This window comes from Ochotona curzoniae, unplaced genomic scaffold (genome assembly GCF_017591425.1).
Source record: "Ochotona curzoniae isolate NIBS_2020 unplaced genomic scaffold, NIBS_Ocur_1.0 contig_64, whole genome shotgun sequence".
In the NCBI taxonomy this organism is placed as follows: Eukaryota; Metazoa; Chordata; class Mammalia; order Lagomorpha; family Ochotonidae; genus Ochotona; species Ochotona curzoniae.
In genome coordinates this window covers 1,019,323-1,042,132 of record NW_024466502.1, presented here as the reverse complement: position 1 = coordinate 1,042,132, position 22,810 = coordinate 1,019,323, and the positions used below count along the sequence as shown (strand labels likewise).

The 22,810-nt window shown below is 59.4% G+C and overlaps 1 protein-coding gene across 4 annotated transcripts in view; it reads left to right on the top strand.

Moving 5' to 3' along the window:
- ARHGEF7 (Rho guanine nucleotide exchange factor 7) overlaps positions 1 to 22,810 on the top strand; it is a 110,864-nt gene that overhangs the window by 85,211 nt on the left and 2,843 nt on the right. Inside the window, exons 13-21 of one of the 4 annotated variants that reach the window (XM_040991134.1) lie at positions 777 to 863; positions 2,520 to 2,598; positions 2,765 to 2,904; positions 4,843 to 5,067; positions 7,728 to 7,821; positions 12,152 to 12,241; positions 15,804 to 15,980; positions 21,748 to 21,847; positions 22,053 to 22,107. In XM_040991134.1, the coding sequence (XP_040847068.1) occupies positions 777 to 863; positions 2,520 to 2,598; positions 2,765 to 2,904; positions 4,843 to 5,067; positions 7,728 to 7,821; positions 12,152 to 12,241; positions 15,804 to 15,980; positions 21,748 to 21,847; positions 22,053 to 22,107 (1,047 nt within the window). Of the gene's footprint in view, positions 1 to 776; positions 864 to 2,519; positions 2,599 to 2,764; positions 2,905 to 4,842; positions 5,068 to 7,727; positions 7,822 to 12,151; positions 12,242 to 15,803; positions 16,668 to 21,747; positions 21,848 to 22,052; positions 22,108 to 22,810 lie in introns of those variants that run through there. The other 3 variants (XM_040991131.1, XM_040991133.1, XM_040991132.1) reach the window with 3 other exon arrangements.

Below are 22,810 nucleotides of genomic sequence, written 5' to 3'. Positions count from 1 at the left end.
TTTTAGCATGGAAGTATTGCTTTTAAGTCTGTGGATGAATTGGATCAGAGTTCATGGGATGCCTGAGGAGGCAGTGCATGGCATCCTGGGAATTTGGGCAAGGGCCTTGGAGTCCTCCCCGCAGGGCCTGTGTCCTCCTCACAGCTGGTCCTTGACCTCTAAGTAGGTCTGTGTCCTCCCCCCCACCCCCCGCCAGCTGTTGTGTCGCCAGCACAGCGTGACCAGGTGTCCTTTTGTGCCTGAACCGCTGACGCTGGTCCCGGCTCAGCTGCTTGGGAGCTGAGTGTTCAGGGTTGTTGCACAGGGCGCTTGCAAGTCCGTGGCCTGTTGGTCATTGTGCTTACTTGCTTTTTATTTTGAAGGAGTTAGCACCCGTGAGTTTATGTATCAGTTAAAACACCCTCTCTCTTAATACACTGTGAAGTACTCTGTGTTACTCGGAATTTTATTTCTGATTACTGTGGCTGACATGAGGTGGCAGAGTGCCCTTGGCACTAATTGGAGAGCCCAATGAAATGAGCATGCTCCCCCTTGGCAGGTGCTCCCCCTCGGCAGGTGCTCCCCCTTGGCAGATGCTCCCCATGGCAGGTGCTCCCCATGGCAGGTGCTCCCCCTTAGCAGATGTTCCCCATGGCAGGTGCTCCTCATGGCAGGTGCTCCCCCTTGGCAGGTGCTCCCCCTCGGCAGGTGCTCCCCATGGCAGGTGCTCCCCCTCGGCAGCTGCTCCCCATGGCAGGTGCTCTTTAGCAAGTCCTCTGGGTTTGTCTTTGTGCCAGGAGAAGAGTGAGCGGTACCTGCTGCTCTTCCCTAACACCTTGCTGATGCTGTCGGCCAGCCCCAGGATGAGCGGTTTCATCTACCAGGTGAGTCCCTTCCACGCAGCTGTGTTTGCTATTCATGGGGCTTGAGAAGGACCCTTAGGCTGGCTTTGCATTTGCAGGTGTCTGTGTGCGGTGTGTGTGGTCTGGGGTTGGGTGGGGCCCCGTGGCTCTGGTCTGTGGGTTTGAACACACTGGGATCAAGACTTGCTGCGGTCTGCTGTGTTTAAGAAGGAGCAGTGCAGGCCCGGAGCGCCGTACCTGGTGTCCTGCCGTGTGGTTCTCGCACAGGGTTGGTGAGGGGAGGAGACGTGGCCAAGAGCCTGCAGGTCAGCAGCAGTGCCCGCGTGGGTCAGCAGGAGCGCGTGCCTTTCACTGCCTCTCGGTGACAGGTGACAATGTGAGCTGACCTGAGACACACTGGCAGTTACCGTGCTGAGAGACCTTGGTGTCCAGTGACTTCCGGCCCTCTGCCACTCACTGGACATCTTTGGTAGGTCTCGCCAGCCATGTGGCTCCTGTACAGATGCAGAGACTGACCCCTCCCTGGGCACCAAGACCCCAGCAATGATGTGGGGTGTCCCGAGTCAGGCTGCCTGTCTCCGGCAAGGATGTGGGGTGTTCCCTGTCAGGCTGTTTGCTCTTCCACGGGAATCTCCGTCTGTCACTCCCAAACACCTGTCACCACACAGTGATTTCAAAAATGTGTGTTAAAACCGAGTTGAATGTGTGACCTTCTGGGGTCCCACTCAGACTTACTGTGCCTACTCCCCATCAGTGCCCCACAAGGCTGTGGTGGCTGGGGCTGGAGACCCGTCCCCCACAGCTTCTTGCTTCCCACTCGGCACGGGGACCCATGAGCACCTGCATCTGCTTCTAGAAGCTGGCCTTGGGCGTGCTTGCTCCAGCAGCATGATGCTGCGCCGCCTCCCCGTGGTCCCGTGGCTGCAGCTCACCATGGAGACACCTTGTGAGCGCTGGGGAGTGTGGTGTGCCACAGGGCTCGGTTGCACATGGCCGCTGCAGTGTCCAGCAGCCCGCGGGCCTGTTGGCTGGATGGCAGCTTGGAGTCTGCCTCAGTGCCCAAGGCAGGGTTGGGGTGAAGACCCTGGGTACCTCTGCCTGCCAGGTTGTGACGTGGCCCCTGTCCTGGGGGACGGCACCTGCATACCTGGTGACATTCTCTGCTTTCTGTTGTTCCCCAAGGAGTGTGCCAAGGCTTGGGTGAACTGAGCCTGGAAACTCTGTTCAGCCCTGTCAGGCCCCTGCTCAGCGCTAGAGTGCTGCCGCAGGGGCCTGGCTGTCCTGCCATGCCCGCCTCAGGTGTGGCCGCAGCCGTGCCTGGCACACCTCACTGCAGAACCTGCTCAGTTCAGTTCTCGCCTTGATTTCCCACTCTATCTTTGTCTTGTGTGGTGCTCCTCCGGCATGTCCGTAAGGCCCCCTGAGCCCGGCGCTGGGCCCGTCACTCCTGGCAGGGCTCGCTACCTCCAGCCCTTCTGCTGGCTCTCACTCTGGGTTTTGATGTTAGGTGATATTTGAGAGAGGGATGTTTTTGTTACACACACACACCTGCCACGAATGAAAGAACGTTTCTGGGTCACACAGCGCTGTGATGTTTCCAGAGTGATATAGCGTCTCATGTCAAGGCCTTCTTCCTTAGAGACACACTCACCGTGGCACGTCGTGTGTTTCTTGTAGGGAAAGCTGCCCACCACGGGAATGACCGTCACAAAACTGGAGGACAGTGAGAGCCACAGGAACGCATTTGAGATATCAGGTGACATGCCGTGTGTGTGCACTGTGTGGCGGGGCGGGGTGGGCTGGCCGTGTGTGCACTGTGGTGGGCTGGCCGTGTGTGCGTGTTGTGTGGCTGGGCGGGGTGGGCTGGGTGTGTGTGCCGTGTGCCATGTCCACTTGAACCTGCTGTCTCCTGCGCCGTTCAGGTAGCATGATCGAGCGGATCCTCGTGTCGTGTGGCAGCCAGCAGGACCTGCACGAGTGGGTGGAGCACCTGCACCGGCTGACCAAGACGGCGCCTGTCGGCAACCCCTCCATCAAACCCCACTCGGTGCCGTCCCACACCGTAAGGGCGCATGCGCGTCTGCTCCTCCCGGCCGCCTCGGGCAGCGTGTGCTGTCCATGCCAGCCATGCCCAGGGCTGATGTCCTGCTCCACTGCCTGCGTGTGCCCCTTTCTGTGCAGCCACTGCTGCACCGCACCCTCTCCTGTCCACACGTGGTCCTGCGGGGCAGGAAGCCGCCTTCCCCTCCCAGGGGCCCTGGAGGCTGCGCTCAGGAGACTCCCTGAAGCCCCAGGGCCCTAAGTGCTGCTTGTCTAAGGCCTTGGCCTGAGCTTTGGTGCGTCATTTAGAAAACGTGGACAACAGTGAGGCCAGCACAATCAGCCAGATGGGTGCTGAAGGCGTTACCAGACTGCTCCTCGGTGCTTCGGTGCTGGGAGCACCGCGCCGGCACTGCTGGGCGCTGAGGACGCAGCCGGCTCTGTCCTGAGCAGGGGCAGCGGAGGCCTGGGCACACGTCCTGAGGTGTCGTGCCCGTGCAGACGGCTTGTGTTTGCAGAATGGCTCCCTCCTGTACCCAGTGGTTAGGATCGTCTCTCCCGCACGCAGGGCTTCCCGTGCAGTAGCCTTGTTCCGTCCACGTCTGCTGGGCGCTGCCTGCTTCCAGAAGCCAGCTCCGGAGAGTCCTCCCGCAGGCCTGGCACTGGCCGTCAGTGTCGGCTCTCAGCAGGTTCCTGTGCCCAGTGGGTGCACCCTCACGTGCTCTCCTTCTGAGCAACTTCCCTTTAGCCTTACGCCTTCTCCCTGTGCCTGCCTCCGTTCAAATGTTAGCCCAAAGCGGAACGTAGGCCTGTTCTGGCTTTCTCATGTAATCAGACACCGAGGCAAGCATTGCGTGCTGTGATGTTTTCACTGGGAGGGATTCTGCCCCTGTATGTTCCATGGCTTGGATGTGATGACCCCGTGGTGTTTGCAGCATGGAGAGCTGGCACAGGCGACCCCAGAGTCTGCTCCTTCAGCACTTGGTGCCATGCCATCAGCTGCCAGCCTCCTGGAATAAGCCAGTGTCCCTGCACAGTTGCTGTGGGCTCACAACTGGGCTGTCCCCTCCCAGAGTCACCCCCCAGCCGTCCCCCTCCCAGAGCTGTCCCCTTCCCCTCCCAGAGCCATCCTCTCCCCTCCCAGAGCCATCCTCTCCCCTCCCAGAGCCGTCCCCTCCCCTCCCAGAGCTGTCCCCTTCCCCTCCCAGAGCCATCTCCTCCCCTCCCAGAGCCGTCCCCTTCCCCTCCCAGAGCTGCCCCCTCAGCCATCCCCTCCCTTTCCAGAGCCATCACCCCCTCCGAGTTCCCCGCCCCCAGAGCCATCTCTTCCCAAGAGCTGTCCCTCCCAAAGCCATCCCCCCACCGGAACTGCCCCCCACCCAGCCAGCCCCTCCTGTCTCCTGCTGGGAAGCTCTTTTGAAGTCCTGGTGGATTTTGAGGTTACTGGTTTAATTTGGTCCTCTCTTGCTGACCTCCCAGTGCAGTGGGGGTTTTGAAATGGGAATCTCTCGGCCAGCACTCCACTCTGAGAAGTTGCATTTTGAGGCTACTTTGTTTCAGTTCCAGCAGAGGCTTCCCAAGAAGCAGGCTTGTTTGCAAGTGCTGTGCCTTTTGTCCTGCAGACCAGACTGCAGGTGTCTGCAGCTTTCAGGTACCCTTTGTACCTGGAGCACCCCAACACCCATGGGTAGAAATGGGCCTGGTCGCCAGCTCCTTCGTGTCCCCAGAACCCCGCACCCTTGCACCTGTAGGTGGTGGCATGTCTAGCCCCTGACCCTGATGTGGAGCTGCGGATGGCTCGAAGCAGTGTGGGTGATTTGTGGGATGGCATGTGCAGAGAAGCGGGGCATCAGAGTCCCACGGCTTACGTGACCAGGGGGCGGGACCTTGGAAAGGGACATGGAACATGGAGCAGGGTGCTAAACTCTGAGTCTCATCTGCTCATCTCTCTGCCTTGCAGCTCCCTTCCCACCCGATGACTCCATCCGGCAAGCACGCAGACAGCAAGCCGGTGCCGCTGGCACCTGCCTACCACACGCTGCCCCACCCCTCCCACCATGGCACCCCACACACCACCATTAACTGGGGACCCCTGGAGCCTCCAAAAACGCCCAAGCCATGGAGCCTGAGCTGCCTGCGGCCTGCCCCGCCCCTCCGGCCCTCGGCGGCCCTCTGCTACAAGGAGGTGAGGGCTTCGGGCGGCACCAGCGTGGGTGAGCTTGTCTCGAGACTGGCTTTTCTGCACTTGGTGCACTTTTGTTCACTTGATGTAAGAAACACTGGGTCGCCAGGAGTGGGCAACAGGCTGCCTTCCTCCTACGTCCCCCTCTGCTTGGAGGGCCGGGAGCCCAGGTAAGCCAGAGGACACCCACACAGGCCTTAGCCGGCCTTGCTTGGAGCCTCGAGTGAGCGCGCAGCAGCTCTGAGGGGCTACACAGTCGGTTCTCAGGTTTGCGATCCGGAGGCTGTGAGGACTCTGTAAGACAGCTTCCTCCTCGGTGTGTGAGGAACCAGTGCAGAATCTTGAGCCTGCTCCCTCTGATCCTGAGTTCCTGTGTATGCTGGTGTGAGCTCAAGCTGCCTGCACCTGCTTTGATGCAGATAGAAAGTGTTGGAAAGTGTCTTGTAAGGAGTGGTTTCACTTGGGGAAGCAGCTAAGTGATGGATATGGTTTGGATGAGCGTGAATAAGGTTAGGTGTCTGGGTGTGAGAGTTTACAAGGGAGGGTGAATAAGAGGAAGGGTGTGAGTGTGAGTAGTACAAGTATGAGGGTAAGGGCACAAAGGAAGTGCATGTCAGTTGTAAGTAGAAGTGAGCATGATCGGTGTGAGTGCAAGCAGGAAAGGCCGTGTGAGGAGTGAGTGCGTGTGCCAGGTTGCAGTGTGAGGAATAGTACACACGTGTCAGGTCGCAGTGTGAACATGAGTACACTCATGTCAGGTCGCAGTGTGAATATGAGTACACTCGTGTCAGGTCGCAGTGTGAGTACACTCGTGTGAGGTCGCAGTGTGAGTACACTCGTGTCAGGTCGCAGTGTGAGTACACTCGTGTCAGGTCGCAGTGTGAGTACACACGTGTCAGGTCGCAGTGTGAGTACACACGTGTCAGGTCGCAGTGTGAGTACTTGTGTCAGGTCGCAGGTCGCAGTGTGAGTACACACGTGTCAGGTCGCAGTGTGAGTACACACGTGTCAGGTCTCAGTGTGAGTGCACTCGTGTCAGGTCACAGTGTGAGTGCACTCGTGTCAGGTCACAGTGTGAGTACACATGTGTCAGGTCGCAGTGTGAGTACACACGTGTCAGGTCGCAGTGTGAGTACACACGTGTCAGGTCTCAGTGTGAGTGCACTCGTGTCAGGTCACAGTGTGAGTGCACTCGTGTCAGGTCACAGTGTGAGTACACATGTGTCAGGTCGCAGTGTGAGTACACACGTGTCAGGTCGCAGTGTGAGTACACACGTGTCAGGTCGCAGTGTGAGTACACACGTGTCAGGTCGCAGTGTGAGTGCACTCGTGTCAGGTCGCAGTGTGAGTACACACGTGTCAGGTCGCAGTGTGAGTACACACGTGTCAGGTCGCAGTGTGAGTACACACGTGTCAGGTCGCAGTGTGAGTACACACGTGTCAGGTCGCAGTGTGAGTACACACGTGTCAGGTCACAGTGTGAGTGCACTCGTGTCAGGTCACAGTGTGAGTACACACGTGTCAGGTCGCAGTGTGAGTACACACGTGTCAGGTCGCAGTGTGAGTACACACGTGTCAGGTCGCAGTGTGAGTACTCGTGTCAGGTCGCAGTGTGAGTGCACTCGTGTCAGGTCGCAGTGTGAGTACACTCGTGTCAGGTCGCAGTGTGAGTACTCGTGTCAGGTCGCAGGTCGCAGTGTGAGTACACACGTGTCAGGTCGCAGTGTGAGTACACACGTGTCAGGTCACAGTGTGAGTACACACGTGTCAGGTCGCAGTGTGAGTACACGTGTCAGGTCGCAGTGTGAGTACTCGTGTCAGGTCGCAGTGTGAGTACACTCGTGTCAGGTCGCAGTGTGAGTACACACGTGTCAGGTCGCAGTGTGAGTACACACGTGTCAGGTCGCAGTGTGAATGCACTCGTGTCAGGTCACAGTGTGAGTACACTCGTGCCAGGTCGCAGTGTGAACATGAGTACACTCGTGTCAGGTCGCAGTGTGAGCGTGATGAACGCAGCCCTGTGTGTGTCTGGGGGAGAGTGTAGAGGGGCTGCCTCTGCTGCTTTGTCTCCAATGGCTGTGCCCGGGGCCATGTCCCTTGGGCTGCGAGTCCTGTCCCACCTCTCGCGAGGGGACGTAGATCTCTCCCGACTGCTTGTCTTTCCTCTTGGCAGTGTCGCCCGTGCCATATGCTCTAGGAGTTGTAACAGAGAGCCAGGGCTGCCGGTGGCTCATTGATTTTAAGTTACTGCCCGGCACCTGCAAAGGGAAGAAACGAGCTGAGTGGGACGGTCTCTGTGGTTGCTGCTTGGGGTGGGCTGTTCAGGCCCTGCGTCGCTGGTCCTCTGCTCGGTGCCCAGTTCTGTCTTCCCACTGATGTGCGCTGGGAGGCAGCCCTGGTGACTGCAGTCATGGGCTTCCCTTCCTGCCACCTGTGATGGAGCCCTTGGTTGGGTTCCTGGCTCCTGGCTTCAGTTGCTGAGGTTTGTGGATTGAAGGAGTGATTGGAAGCTTACTGCCATGGCTCACTCTTGATTGCTCTCGCTGTGCTCGGCTCTGCTTCACACCTGAGTAAGTGAACAGGAAGAGCTGAGTGCCAGCCCCCATGGCGGCCCGCTCTGATGGCTTGCTGTAGAGGGTTAGCGTTTGCCTTTCTTCCTCCAGGACCTTAGCAAGAGCCCCAAGACCATGAAGAAACTCCTGCCGAAGCGCAAGCCGGAGCGGAAGCCTTCAGACGAAGAGTTTGCCTTGCGGAAAAGTGAGTCCGGTGTTGTGGCTGGAGGGACTTGGGGCGCTTTTTTGCACAGGCCACCGGTCTGCACCAGTCAGGCTGCAACCCTGTGCTGTGAGCTGGGGCTTCTTCTGCCGGCTCTTGGCGTTCCTGCATCCTCCCAGGCTTGGACCGCCTCCCCGGACACGGACCGCAGGCTCTGGTCCAGGGCTGGGCTCCACCATGCTCTTCCCGGGGCAGCTCACACTCCTGTGCTTACACGGCGACTTTGGCATTCACTGTCCCCCTTTCCTGTCTCTTCTGGGTGTCTCCCCTTTGTCTCACCACCTGCCTGCTGGGACAAGACCAGGCAAGGTTTATGCAACTGTGTGTGTGAGAGAGGGGGGGAACGCAGGATCAGCCTGTGTGTGTGCACATAGGAACTCTGTGTGTGTGTGTGTGTGTGTGTGTGTGTGTGTGTGTGTGTGTGTGTGTGTGCGCCTAGTCTGAGGACCACAGCCCAGAGACTGGCAAACCCTGTTCTTGCAGAGTGTGCCTGTGGACAGAGATCCCAACACAGGGCTCAAGGACCTGTGAACCCTGCACCTGCTGACGCGGCACCCAGGGAAGGGTTTTGGACAAGATACGGAGCCCTTGGGGCCTGGGGGACTGCTCCGCCCGGTTAGAACCTTGGGGCAGGAAGTGCGGGGGATCAGGAGCCGTCCAAGCCTGGAGCTGCCCAGGCATGGAGAGCAGGGAGGGCCGGGGTGGAGGCCCGGAGCAGTGGAAGGAGAGGTGTGGTGGACACGAGCTGGGGTGGAGCGAGGGGAACCTGATTCCTCTGTGGCCGAAGCCCACGCCTGGGGTTCTCCTTGGGTGCCAGCAGTGCCAGCAGTGCCAGCCAGGCGCATGCAGTCAGCCCTGCAAGAAGGGCTGCTCTCCGTGGCAGGAGTGGGTCACCTTTACCGTGGCTTAGCGCTCGCCGCTGCCTGCAGGGGGAGCTTGCCCAGGCAGCTGTCTGTCAGGTGCTGTCAACTTTCCTGCAGCCCAACAGCCAGTGTAACTGGGGGGGGGGGGTCCCCTGACCTCTAGCGGCCCACTGAGGGCGTGTGCCCCTTGTTGTCAGTGTTGAGAGCAGTGGGTCTGGAGTTCCTGCCAGACTGGTCTGTTTGAGTGTCCGTTGCTGATGTTGAGAATTCCCGCTCCTCCCTGTGCTGTCCTTGGCAAAGGGTGCACTCAGGGCCCTCTCTCCTCTAGCTTAGTGGGATTGTGTGGAGTCGTCACAATAGGTCATGGAGGGGTATACCTGCTTCCGATGGAACCATGGCCTGTTCCAGCTCACTCCATAAAGCTGTACAAACATCAAAGGGAGAGAGCAAGACGTCTGCCTGATGTGCTCCCTGAAGCTGCAGCTACGGGCCAGCCGGGTGCCAGTCATATGCCGGCCAAAAACCAGGAGCTGTCTGCTCTGCCCTGGGGGCCATTAGAGTGTCAATAGGAAGTGGGTGAGAAACAGAGCAGGAGTTGATCCAAGCACCCAAGCATGGCATGTGATGGGCACTAGCTCAACCTCTAAAGCTATTTGACCTCTGGCCAAACTGACTGCTGATGAAAAAGGGTTAAAAATGAACCAAAATGCTGTTAGAACTGAGAAATCAGGTGACAAACAAGCAGTGGATAGCTTATCCGCCCGGCTCTGTTCTAGGTGCCTGAGCCTGGACTCCTGTGCGGATGACTGGGTATGTGTCAGTGCTGGGAGCGCCTTGGGGATGGTAGTGTGCACCCTGGACGGCCGTGTGTGTGTGTGTGTGTGCGCCCTGGACGGCCGTGAGCACTGTGTCCTCTGTGTGTGTGTGTGTGTGTGTGTGCGCCCTGGACGGCCGTGAGCACTGTGTCCTCTGTGTGTGTGTGTGTGTGTGTGTGTGTGTGTGTGTGTGCGCCCTGGACGGCCGTGAGCACTGTGTCCTCTGTGTGTGTGTGTGTGTGTGCGCCCTGGACGGCCGTGAGCACTGTGTCCTGTGTGTGTGTGTGTGTGTGCGCGCCCTGGACGGCCGTGAGCACTGTGTCCTGTGTGTGTGTGTGTGTGTGTGTGTGTGTGTGCCCTGGACGGCCGTGAGCACTGTGTCCTCTGTGTGTGTGTGTGTGTGCCCTGGACGGCCGTGAGCACTGTGTCCTGTGTGTGTGTGTGTGTGTGTGTGCCCTGGACGGCCGTGAGCACTGTGTCTGTGTGTGTGTGTGTGTGTGTGCGCGTGCGCGCCCTGGAGGGCCGTGAGCACTGTGTCCTCTGTGTGTGTGTGTGTGTGTGTGAGTGTGTGTGTGTGTGTGTGCGCCCTGGACGGCCGTGAGCACTGTGTCCTGTGTGTGTGTGTGTGTGTGTGTGTGTGTGTGTGTGTGTGCGCCCTGGACGGCCATGAGCACTGTGTCCTGTGTGTGTGTGTGTGTGCCCTGGACGGCCATGAGCACTGTGTCCTCTGTGTGTGTGTGTGTGTGTGTGTGTGTGTGTGCGCCCTGGACGGCCGTGAGCACTGTGTCCTCTGTGTGTGTGTGTGTGTGTGTGTGTGTGTGTGTGTGCGCCCTGGACGGCCGTGAGCACTGTGTCCTGTGTGTGTGTGTGTGTGTGCGCGCCCTGGACGGCCGTGAGCACTGTGTCCTCTGTGTGTGTGTGTGTGCGCGCCCTGGACGGCCGTGAGCACTGTGTCCTCTGTGTGTGTGTGTGTGTGTGTGTGTGTGCCCTGGACGGCCGTGAGCACTGTGTCCTGTGTGTGTGTGTGTGTGTGCCCTGGACGGCCGTGAGCACTGTGTCCTCTGTGTGTGTGTGTGTGTGTGTGCGCGCCCTGGACGGCCGTGAGCACTGTGTCTGTGTGTGTGTGTGTGTGTGTGTGCGCGTGCGCGCCCTGGAGGGCCGTGAGCACTGTGTCCTCTGTGTGTGTGTGTGTGTGTGTGTGTGTGTGTGTGTGTGTGCCCTGGACGGCCGTGAGCACTGTGTCCTGTGTGTGTGTGTGTGTGTGTGTGTGTGTGCCCTGGACGGCCGTGAGCACTGTGTCCTGTGTGTGTGTGTGTGTGTGTGTGTGTGCGCCCTGGACGGCCATGAGCACTGTGTCCTCTGTGTGTGTGTGTGTGCACCCTGGACGGCCATGAGCACTGTGTCCTCTGTGTGTGTGTGTGTGTGTGTGTGTGTGTGTGTGCGCCCTGGACGGCCGTGAGCACTGTGTCCTCTCTGTGTGTGTGTGTGTGTGTGTGTGTGTGTGTGTGTGTGTGTGTGTGTGCGCGCGCCCTGGGCGGCCGTGAGCACTGTGTCCTGTGTGTGTGTGTGTGTGTGTGTGCCCTGGACGGCCGTGAGCACTGTGTCCTGTGTGTGTGTGTGTGTGTGTGTGTGTGTGTGCCCTGGACGGCCGTGAGCACTGTGTCCTCTGTGTGTGTGTGTGTGTGTGTGTGTGTGTGTGTGTGTGTGTGCGCGCCCTGGACGGCCATGAGCACTGTGTCCTCTGTGTGTGTGTGTGTGTGTGTGTGTGTGTGCCCTGGACGGCCATGAGCACTGTGTCCTGTGTGTGTGTGTGTGTGTGTGTGTGTGCGCCCTGGACGGCCATGAGCACTGTGTCCTGTGTGTGTGTGTGTGTGCCCTGGAAGGCCGTGAGCACTGTGTCCTCTGTGTGTGTGTGTGTGTGTGTGTGTGTGTGCCCTGGACGGCCATGAGCACTGTGTCCTGTGTGTGTGTGTGTGTGTGTGTGTGTGTGTGTGCGCCCTGGACGGCCATGAGCACTGTGTCCTGTGTGTGTGTGTGTGTGCCCTGGACGGCCGTGAGCACTGTGTCCTCTGTGTGTGTGTGTGTGTGTGTGTGTGTGCCCTGGACGGCCGTGAGCACTGTGTCTGTGTGTGTGTGTGTGTGTGCGCCCTGGACGGCCGTGAGCACTGTGTCCTGTGTGTGTGTGTGTGTGCCCTGGACGGCCGTGAGCACTGTGTCCTCTGTGTGTGTGTGTGTGTGTGTGTGCCCTGGACGGCCGTGAGCACTGTGTCCTGTGTGTGTGTGTGTGTGTGTGTGCCCTGGACGGCCGTGAGCACTGTGTCCTGTGTGTGTGTGTGTGTGTGTGTGTGTGTGTGTGTGTGTGTGTGCCCTGGACGGCCATGAGCACTGTGTCCTCTGTGTGTGTGTGTGTGTGTGTGTGTGTGTGTGTGTGTGTGTGTGCACCCTGGACGGCCGTGAGCACTGTGTCCTCTTGTGTGTGTGTGTGTGTGTGTGTGTGTGCGCGCGCCCTGGAGGGCCGTGAGCACTGCGTCCTCTGTGTGTGTGTGCGTGTGTGCGCCCTGGAGGGCCGTGAGCACTGTGTCCTCTGTGTGTGTGTGCGTTCACTGTACACTGACTATGTGTCCTCTCTGGCAGGCACCGCCGCCCTAGAGGAGGATGCCCAGATCCTCAAAGTCATTGAAGCTTACTGTACAAGCGCCAAGACGCGGCAGACGCTGAATTCCAGTAAGTGCCCCTGAGTGTGTGCCGCAGCAGTGGGCCTAGTGGGGCTTGCTATCCAGGGGTGCACTTTGAGCAGAGCCCGGGTCCCCCTCCCCTGAGCAGGGTCTGAGCCGTGGGCAGTGGCTTGTGGTCCTCTGGGGAATACCCTCCTCACCCCTGTGCCCCCTCCCTGGGAGCTGCCTTTGCTGAGGGGTGCTGGCAGGCAGTGGGCGTCGGCTGGTGTGCTGTGTGGCTTCTGTGCGGCCTTGGTGTGCCAGCTTCCTCGGATTCCTGTATGCACTCCAAAGCCAGTGCATTTGAAGGTTGTCGTTGTGAGTAGCTGAGTGTTTGGGTAGGCCCTCATCGTGGTGTTTCGGTAGCTTGGTGAAGGAGCTTGGGCTGTTCTGTGAGCCATCTGTGGGTGTCCTTCCGTGGGCTGTGCTGTGGGCTGTCTACAGGCATCCTTCCACTGATATCCTGCCATGGGCTGTGCTGTGGGCCATGCCATGGGCCGTCCACGAGTGTCCTTTCATGAGCCATGCCATGGATTGTTCACAGGCGTCTTGATGTGGGCTCTGCTGTGGGCTTTGCGATGGGCTGTTCTGTGAGCCATTCATTGGCATCCTGTCAAGGACTGCGCTGTGGGCTGTCCACGGGTGTCCTTCCATGGGCTGTACCATGGGCCGTCCACAGGTGTCCTTCCATGGGCTGTACTGAGGGCCGTCCACGGTTGTCCTTCCATGGGCTGTACCATGGGCCGTCCACAGGTGTCCTTCCATGGGCTATACCATGGGCCGTCCACAGGTGTCCTTCCATGGGCTGTACCATGGGCCGTCCACGGGTGTCCTTCCATGGGCTGTACTGAGGGCCGTCCATGGGTGTCTTTCCATGGGCTGTACCATGGGCCATCCACAGGTGTCCTTCCATGGGCTGTACCATGGGCCATCCATGGGTGTCCTTCCATGGGCTGTGCTGTGGGCCGTCCATGGGTGTCCTTCCATAGGCTGTGCTGTGGGCTGTCCATGGGTGTCCTTCCATGGGCTGTGCCGTGGGCTGTCCATGGGTGTCCTTCCATAGGCTGTGCTGTGAGCCACCTGCAGGCATCCTGCTGTGGGCTATGCGTGGGCCATCTGTGAGTTGTCCGTGGGCATTTTCCCATGGGCTGTGCTGTGGGCCATCCACGGTGTCCTTCCATGGTCTGTGCTGTGGGCTGTCCACCGGCGTCCTGCTGTAGGTATGCCATGGCTGTTCACGGGTGTGCTTCTTTCGGCGGTGCCATGGGCCGCCCACAGGCATCCTGCTGTGGGCTACGTGTGGGCCATATGTGGGTTGTCTGTGGGCCTTTTTCCATGGGCTGTGCTGTGGGCCGTCCACAGGCTTCCTGCTGTGGGTGTGCTGTGGCTGTCCACGGCTGTGCTTCTGTGGCTGGTGCTGTGGACTGACTGTGTGTCCTGCTGTGGGTGTGCTGTGGCTGTCCACGGCTGTGCTTCTGTGGCCGGTGCTGTGGACTGACTGTGTGTCCTGCTGTGGGTATGATGTGGCTGTCCACGACTGTGCTTCTGTGGCCGGTGCTGTGGACTGACTATGTGTCCTGCTGTGGGTTTTCTGTGGCTGTCCACGGCTGTGCTTCTGTGGCCGGTGCTGTGGACTGTGTGTCCTGCTGTGGGTGTTCCGTGGCTGTCCACAGCTATGCTTCTGTGGCCGGTGCTGTGGACTGTGTGTCCTGCTGTGGGTGTTCCGTGGCTGTCCACGACTGTGCTTCTGTGGCCGGTGCTGTGGACTGACTGTGTATCCTGCTGTGGGTGTGCCGTGGCTGTCCACGGCTGTGCTTCTGTGGCTGGTGCTGTGGACTGACTGTATCCTGCTGTGGGTGTGCCGTGGCTGTCCACGACTGTGCTTCTGTGGCCGGTGCTTTGGACTGACTGTGTATCCTGCTGTGGGTGTTCCGTGGCTGTCCACGGCTGTGCTTCTGTGGCCGGTGCTGTGGACTGTGTGTCCTGCTGCAGCTTCTGCTCTGTGCAGAGACTTAGTCTGGTTTTTCAGGGTTTGGGGGAACTGGGTGTCTTACATATTACTTGGCTGTGGAAACTGATTCCTTCTCATCCTGTGTCGGTTCCCTGTCCGCCCCACGCTGGCTGAGTGGCCAGTCTTGCCTCTTTACCTCCCCTGCCGCGTGGTGCTTCAGGTGGGTGTCGTGTCCCGGGGACAGACGTGCACATGAGGTCAGGGAGGACATTGTGATGACATTGTTGGCAGCACCCTGGGGCCTCTGAGGTTGGCCCTTGACTGCGTCTCCCCGGCATTGGACTATGCTGGGGTCCTGCCTGGGGAGTTGGCTTTGGCCTCTTTGTGTGCGGGCACTGGCAGCAGTACAGAAGGGGGAGGGCCTGTGCACCTTGTCCAGGGCTGATCGCTACTTGTGCGTGTTGGGGCTGTTTTGAGTGTTGGTAGTGAGAGCGTTTTAGTTTTAGTTTCTGCTCAGTTTGATTTCCTTGAAGTGGACTGTTAGGCCGGGGGTCTTGGCTGCACAGGCAGGGCCCCCAGCGTGTGTGTGCTGGAGGGAGCCGCGTCTGCTCAGTAGTGGGCGTGTCCTGGCCCATGTATGTGTGTCCACAGCTCCTGTGCAAGAAAAGCCTGGAGCCGTGTATCCACACTGGCTCTGAGGGTGCAGCCTCAGGGCTGTCCCCGCCCTGGCTTTTGCTGTAGGCTTTGAGGCATGGGCAGGGAGGGGCTGATGTCGTGGTGGGTGCAGCTCTCTGCCCACGGATGATGGGACTTGCAGTCTGTGGAAGGCCGGGAGGACTGGAGGCCCAGCGTGCAGGTGTCGGTTTGCTTGGAGGCAGGAAAGCCTTGGTGGCAGTTGAGGGCTGGCACAAGAGCTAGGGCAGGGCCAGCCCTGTGGCTGCAGGGCCGGGGGTCCTGGGCCCCTCAGGGGGAGCCCCTCGCACACTTGCCTGCCCAGGGCCACTGCTCACAGCCGCTACCTGCCCCTGGGGTTGTTTCTCCTACACTTCCCAAGGGCATTGCTGGCTGTGCCCTCACCAGGCTCGATGGCTTTGTGGGAAATTCACCCTGGGCTCCCTGACTCCCTGGACATGGGGCATGGGTGGGGGAGACCCGGGGCTCTCTGCGGAGGTTGGGGACTGACACGGTAAGTCACTTGTGTCTGTCGCCTCCACTTGCTGAGTAGGACAGTTTTGTGTAATGCTGTCACGGAGGCTGCTCCTCAATGTGGGCAGGCTCGGCTGACTGCCTGGCGGAGGTGCTTTTTGACCTCGGTATAATTTGTAAACTATTTCTTAACCGAGAGTCTTACGACCCTATTGTTCCAAAGGGGCTACTTTGAAGCTATTGTATTTTGTATGTTTAACTGCTAATTGGTATAACTTTGTGCTAAGGGTTGTACTGAGTTTGTTATGAAAACCAACCGTGTATATACGGAGAAGCAAACCTTGTTGCCGTTTTTAACAGTATTTTCTCTTTTCCTTCTCTTCCCGTCACCTTTTGCTTTTGTTCCTGTTTTTGGTTGTGGCTCTTCTGTCTGCCCTCCCCCTGCCTGTCGCACCTGTCGCCCTCCCTGTCGTAGCATGGCAAGGCACTGACCTGATGCATAATCACGTCTTGGCTGATGATGACCAGCCCAGTCTAGACTCGTTGGGCCGTCGCAGCAGCCTTTCTCGTTTGGAGCCCTCAGACCTCTCGGAAGACCCTGAGTATGACAGTATATGGACAGCCCATAGTTACAGGATGGGTCCAGCATCTCGTAAGAGCTGTTGCTCCTCTATCTCCCACCAGAACTAGTGCACTTCGCAGCTGTCCCCGCGCTTGTGGGGCCGCGGCCTGCTTTGCTTAGGTGTTTTCTTGCTGTTCCTTGTCTCCTTATGTGATGTTTCCGGCACTGCCCGTGTATGGCGGAGGGAGCCGGTGTGTCCCACACGCACCTGCACCTCTGCCTGAGGGTGCTTTTCTTAATGGGAAGTTGCTGTGTGGCCCTCCGGGGTCTGGGGACTTCTCAGTGTAGCACTTGTCTCGGTTCTCTTTGGATACAACTGTATGAACACTTCTATTTTATATGGACACACACAAACTTGTGGTTCAAGTGCCGCCCGTGGAAACTCAGACACTCTCCCTGGCCAGCCGTGGGGGGAGAGGGAGAGGACACACACACAGAGCAGCCCTGGGCGTGCTCCCCAGGCCGCGCCGCGTGCCTGTGCAGGGGGGGCATGTGGTCACAGTGCAGCCAGCGGGGCTGAGTCCCGCACCACACTTGCCCACGCACGGGGCTTCTGTTGTGGGCCTGAGCGGGTCTGCACCCCACACTGCCCCCATATGGTGGGGTGAAGCATTCGGCTCCGCAGAGCTGGCCTGGCTGTGGCCCGAGAGGCCTTGGTGAACAGAGCAGAGCTGTGCGGCACCGTGGATGCTTCAGTGCCCATGCCTAGCCAGCCCTCCCTTTGAGCCCTTCTGATGCGAGAATGTGGCTGCCTCCTGGCTGGGCTGAGCCCCGCAGCACAGTCTGCCTTCCACTCAGTCCCCACCCTCCTGGGTTTGTCTCAGGAGCTGCAAGGCCCCACTCAGACTAACCCTGCATCACACAGAGCCGCGTGTGGCATCAGGCGCCATTGCTCAGCCAGCAGGGTGGTCTAGCCCTCGCATGCTCTGCTTGGTGTTACGATGGAACCTGTGGTTGTGTTTTCAGTATGATTCCGTACTGAGCTGGGGTAACGTCTCTTCCTCTCCTAGGGTGGCCGGAAGTCCAGGTGGCCGTGAGTGTGTGCAGCCCATCAGGCAGCCCCTTCTCCGCCCACCCGTGCTCTCAGTGTTGGGGTCTTGAGCAGTGTGCTTGCCTGGGACGTGGCCCGGTGTTAGTGGACTGGGCAGAGCTTCCTGCACACCACATGGGCAGCTCATTCTGTGTGGACATGGCTGGGCCTGGAGGCCACCGGGTGACAGTCACTCCCAGCTCTCCATCCCCTGTAGCCGCTGACTGCTTGCTCCGTCTGGAGACTGTGTATTTGCATCATTAGTAGCAATAGCTGAGTTTAGGGGGGCTCTTTTAAAGTTAGAGCCCAGTGTTAATCTCCAGTAGAAATGGGGGCGTATCTGTTGTTCACCCAAATAGTGAATGGACGTTTTGGAGAGATGTAACTGAGCTGTTTCTGGACTTGTTCAAGACCACGCAGTAGGTCTAGGAGCAGCTTGGGCTCGCTGTGGCCAGGGCAGCAGGTCCAGGAGCAGCTTGGGCTCGCTGTGGCCAGGGCAGCAGGTCCAGGAGCAGCTTGGGCTCGCTGTGGCCAGGGCAGCCCTCCTGGCCGAGTCTAGGAGTGCAGCCTCTTTTGGTTTGGACAGTGAGTGTACTGGTTTCGATGCTTTTGCCTGGCCTGGGTCAATTCTGTGCCAGCTGCAGTGTAGCCCCGCAGGGCAGCTGCCACCTCTAGAATTTTCTGAACTCCAAAGAAGGTTTGGTCATCTTTGGAGACAAGTTTGGTGATGTTCTGGACACCAGAGTTCCAGCAGCTCACCATCATCCCTTTCATGCAGGTGCAGCCATTCTGACGGTCACATGTTGGTGGTCACCTGAATGCTGCTGTTTGCGTCTCTCTGCCTGGCACCCTGAGCTCCATGGCCTGCTGCAGGCCTGGACGGCCCTCATGCGGGTCACTGTCGTGCCTCTCCTGTGGAACTTGAGTGCAGCCCGCAGCAGGTGCCCCGCTTAGGCGTCCCCTCTTTGCCCGTGCACACTGCCGGGGTCCCTGCCACGCTCGCACCAAGCTCTCTTGCCTGTGTGTTTTTGCATAAAGTTGCCAAAACACCATCACGTGTAAATAGTGGTCTGAGGCCTGGGAACCAAGTCTGTATATACTGTGCTCTTTAGGAGGCGGGAAAGCTGTCCCCGGGTCGCGGCCGCCCTCGGAGCCGACTGGATGTATATCTGAACATCGCATTGTACAGTGTGCACATGTTTGTGGTTGCATATGACAATGAAGTGTTTGTTTTATACTTTAATAAGACATCTGTTATGTACAGCTGAAATAAATTTTGCCTTTGCTAGCCTGTGGCTCTCACTGTTTGTTGCCTGGCGGGCGGGGGGGGCGTAGCGCAGTTGGCAGTCCTGAGGGGCCTGCCCTTGCCCCTGCCGGTCCTGCCGGACATGGCCCAGGCTGGGCACCCTTGATCAGACTTGAGTAACTCGTCCCCTTTAGAGCCAGTTTTCAGTCACGGGGCAGTCTTGTGCTGGTTTGCTGGGGCCTTGCGTTCTGCTTCTGTGTGTCTGAGGTCCCTGACAGCTGACTCCAGGGGAGGAGAGGAGCACTGGCCGCTGTGCAGAGCTGCCTTGGGTTTGGTCAGGGGCTGGAGGCTTCTGCGGAGACCGTGGTGCCCCCTTGCCCCAGTGGGGTGTACCCTGCAGGGGGGAGGGCGGTCCTGAAGCCAGCAAGGCTGGGCGCTGCCAGCCACAGAGGTGGACGCTTCAGTTCTGGTGGGATCGGAGCTTTGCAGGCTGTGGCATGCCTTCCTCATGCCCGCACGTCACACCATGCTGGGCTCTGGCCTTTCTGGGGGCGTTAGCTGTTAAGGTGAGGCAGGGAGCCCTAGTGGCCCCGGGCTGGGATTGGCATGGCAACTGCTGTTTCTACCTGGGCCCATCAAGGCGTGTGTGAGGCAGCAAGTGCCTGGCGGTATCTGGGCTTCCCAGGGCGAGGCACTGACCTGTGTAGCTCATGTTTTCACGTTGTGGCTCACACCTCTGCCAAGGTGAACATGGTGGGCATGTGGTGGGAGACCTGCTGGGTTGGACCGGACCGAGTCAGTGCCCGCCACACGGGCAGGTGCGGTACTCCACCTGGGACACAAACACAGAAGGTATCACTAAAGCTGTGCGAGCACTTTAAGGCCAATGCCACCAAAACCAGCGCTTGCAGCACCTCAGGTCTCCCAGAGTGGGGTGTTCCGGGAACCCCCTTGTTCTCTGGAAACACAGAATTTGGAAGCTCAGATTTGCTTGCAGGAACCCTGTGAGCGCCTCCAGCTTCCTGCAGGCCAGAGCCCTCGGTGCCCCCTGTTGACCGTCCAACACTGGCACTGGGGTGTCAGTCTCCCGCAGGCTGGGCACACACACATGCACCGTGAGGCACCCTCCCCTGCACAGTTGAACCAGAGTGCTTGGCAGCGTTCTCATTGCATCCAGAGCTCTGTCTTTCACCTGCTCTGAGGAGGAGGCTGGGTGGCTGGAGAGAGGGGCACCACTTGGGACAGTGCTGCTGGCTTAGGGCGCATGTCCTTTGTGACTCGGACCCATGTGCCATTTGAACACTTGAGTGTCTGGAGTACAGAATAGCCGGAGTGGACGTAAACTGAACAGTGCAGCCTTTCTCCCTGCCCCCACCCCGGGGCCGCTGTGTGAGCCCTCCCCAACCCTCCAACCCAGGGCTGCTATGTGAGCCCTCCCCCACTGCCCCCTCCCCAGGGCTGCTGTGTGAGCCCTCCCCCACCGCCCCCACCCCAGGGCTGCTGTGTGAGCCCTCCCCCACCGCCCCCACCCCAGGACTGCTGTGTGAGCCCTCCCCCACCGCCCCCACCCCAGGGCTGCTGTGTGAGCCCTCCCCCCACCCGGGGTCCCTGTGTGAGTCCCTCCCCTCTCCCCATTGTGTTACCTTTCTGAGAAGAGCAGTGCAGGACCCTGGGACGCATTCCGAGTTGTTTTGGTGTTGGACTCCAGCGTGGTCTCAGCCTCCTGGACTGAAGCTGCAGCAGGTGGGAATGGAGAACCTGGGGATGCTGCTGCGAGCAGGCTGTGGCATGCCTTCCTCATGCCCGCACGTCATACCACTGCTCTTCTCAGAAAGGTAACTCCCTCTGGGCGAGGAGGCCCAGGGCTGCTGCCGCCCTGCACCTGAGGTGTGGACACACCGTCTTCTTGGCCCTTTGTGCTGTTTTGGGCTGGCAGCAATGCTGTGTGTCCCTCACGCATGCCTGCTGTCCTCCATCCCCACCTGGGACCTGGAGTGACGAAGTGTGGCAAGGTCAGGAGGGAGCTTTTCTCCGTGGCTGTGGTCTGTCCAACTACCTCACCCTGGTGACTGGAAAGGGCCGAGAAGATGCCCGTGCATGGGACACCAGGGACCCCTGGCCCTCTCGACTCCTTGGAGATTTCTCTCTGGGAAGCCAGACGCCGTGAGCCTGAGGTGTCATGTGCCTGGTCCCCAGGTGGGGGTCAGGGTGTGAAAGGAAGCACCCCCACTACTGGGTCAGGCACATGCGGTGGGCTTGCTGCCATCAGCAGGGGCCCAGCTTCCAGGTAGTCCTTGGCAACTGGACTGTGTTCCCAAAGCCTTAGCTGACTTCGGAGGCCGAGACCCTAGGTCGGGCAGGAGAACTGCCCAAAGTCCTGGGGTGGCCGTGCTCGGTGCAGGGCTGGGTGACCCAGAGCCCCGTGTGGGTGTGAGGGTGCACGCAGCTCGCAGCCCAGAACCAGGCACAAACCCTGTGTTCTCTAACAAGTTAGCATTTCTCAAACTCGTCGCGCGTGCCGGGCCCAGCAGCACTGGCGGGACTGCGCGTCTGTGGGTACTGACCTTCCTCCAGCTTGCGTCAGGAATCATTTTTCAAAACCACCACGCTGTGGGTCCCAGCACTGGTGACAGCCACTTCCCTTGCGTCGTGCGAAGAGCTGCTCGTCCTCCTCCCCTTGCGGTGGAACCCGAAGCTGCGTTGTGTGCCGTCGCCCCCTCGCCACCAGACTTGAAGGACCCTCCGATGTCATGAATGGATTCTTTCCTTTACCAAAACGTTCAGGTTTCTGTGGCTAATAAAATTTTTTGTTCAAGAACCAAATGCTAAGCTTGGCTTTTTCTGAGCCCTGTGCTATAGCATGTGTGTTTTGAGATGGTGCTGTGGTGGCCAGGGTCTGACTGACAGATGCCGTGTGTGTGTGTGTGTGGTGTGTGTATGGTGTGTTGGGTCCTGTGTGTCTCCCCAGCACACGGGGGGGAGAATTTAGTGTCTCCCAATGTGGTTACAGTTTAGGGCCCAGGGCAGGACTCTGAGCTCCCGCCTGACAGGTTTAAATGTGAGCTGCAGTTGACAATTGAGGGACAAAGGTGGATGCATCTAGATGACCCAGGGGTCTCGGGCTGGCATGGTGGGGGTGATGACCCGGGGTCTCGGGCTGGCACAGTGGGGGTGATGACCCGGGGGTCTCGGGCTGGCACGGTGGGGTCTGATGACCCGGGGGTCTCGGGCTGGCACGGTGGGGTCTGATGACCCGGGGGTCTCGGGCTGGCACGGTGGGGTCTGATGACCCGGGGGTCTCGGGCTGGCACGGTGGGGTCTGATGACCCGGGGGTCTCGGGCTGGCACGGTGGGGTCTGATGACCCGGGGTCTCGGGCTGGCACGGTGGGGGCTGTTAGCCCACAGCTACTGGGGGATAGTCTGAGTCGTGTTGTAGAGGCAGCTTGCTCCTCTCTCTCCCCATGGAACTCACCTGCTGTGTCTCTGTGTTTTTTCTTTTGTTTCCTTTTAACTACTCTAGGTTCCCGCAAGGAGTCCGCCCCACAGGTCTTGCTGCCGGAGGAAGAGAAGATTATAGTCGAGGAGACTAAGAGCAACGGCCAGACAGTGATGGAAGAGAAGTAAGACGTCCTGGCACGCCACGGGCTCTGCTGCCAGTGGGCCCCGGGCTGCCCCGGGCGAGGCAGGCGGGGAGGCGGGGCTGGCAAGGCCGCTTAGCTCTTGCTTGCTGGCACACAGGTCCAGGTTGGAGCGCAGGGCGGGGGGCGGCCTGTGGTGTGCCCGGGTGGACCCGGCTTCCCAGGCACACCGTGCTTTCTGTTCCAGGAGCCTTGTTGACACGGTGTACGCATTGAAGGACGAGGTGCAGGAGCTGCGGCAGGTGTGTGGGCGGCACTCCGTACTGTTCTTGCACGCATTTCTGTGGGAGCAGTAGGAAAAGCCTAGTGGAGCGGAAGCTGGCTGGCTAAGCAAGAGAAGGCAGCCCTGCAGTCCCGCCGGGCCAGCCGGCATTCTGAGGGGTGCAGTAGGCCCGGGGCAGGGGTGCGGGAGTGAGTTGTTGCTGATGCTGTAGCCCAGTGTCACGGTAACTGTGCCCTAGAAATGAGGTGTGCTGACTGGGGTGTGTGTGTGTGTCTCAACCACAGTGCTGTTATTGGCTGGAGCTGGTGTGTGTGTGTGTGCGCGTGCAGTGTGCACAGGTCAGCCACAGTGCATGTGTGCTGAGGACTGTGTGTGGGTGAGGACTGTGTGTGTGTGTGAGGACTGTGTGTGTGAGGACTGTGTGTGGGTGAGGACTGTGTGTGTGAGGACTGTGTGTGCGAGGACTGTGTGTGTGTGAGGACTGTGTGTGTGTGAGGACTGGGTGTGTGAGGACTGTGTGTGTGTGTGAGAACTGTGTGTGGGTGAGGACTGTGTGTGTGTGTGAGAACTGTGTGTGCGAGGACTGTGTGTGAGGACTGTGTGTGAGGACTGTGTGTGAGGACTGTGTGTGTGTGAGAACTGTGTGTGTGTGAGAACTGTGTGTGTGTGTGAGGACTGTGTGTGGGTGAGGACTGTGTGTGTGTGTGAGAACTGTGTGTGGG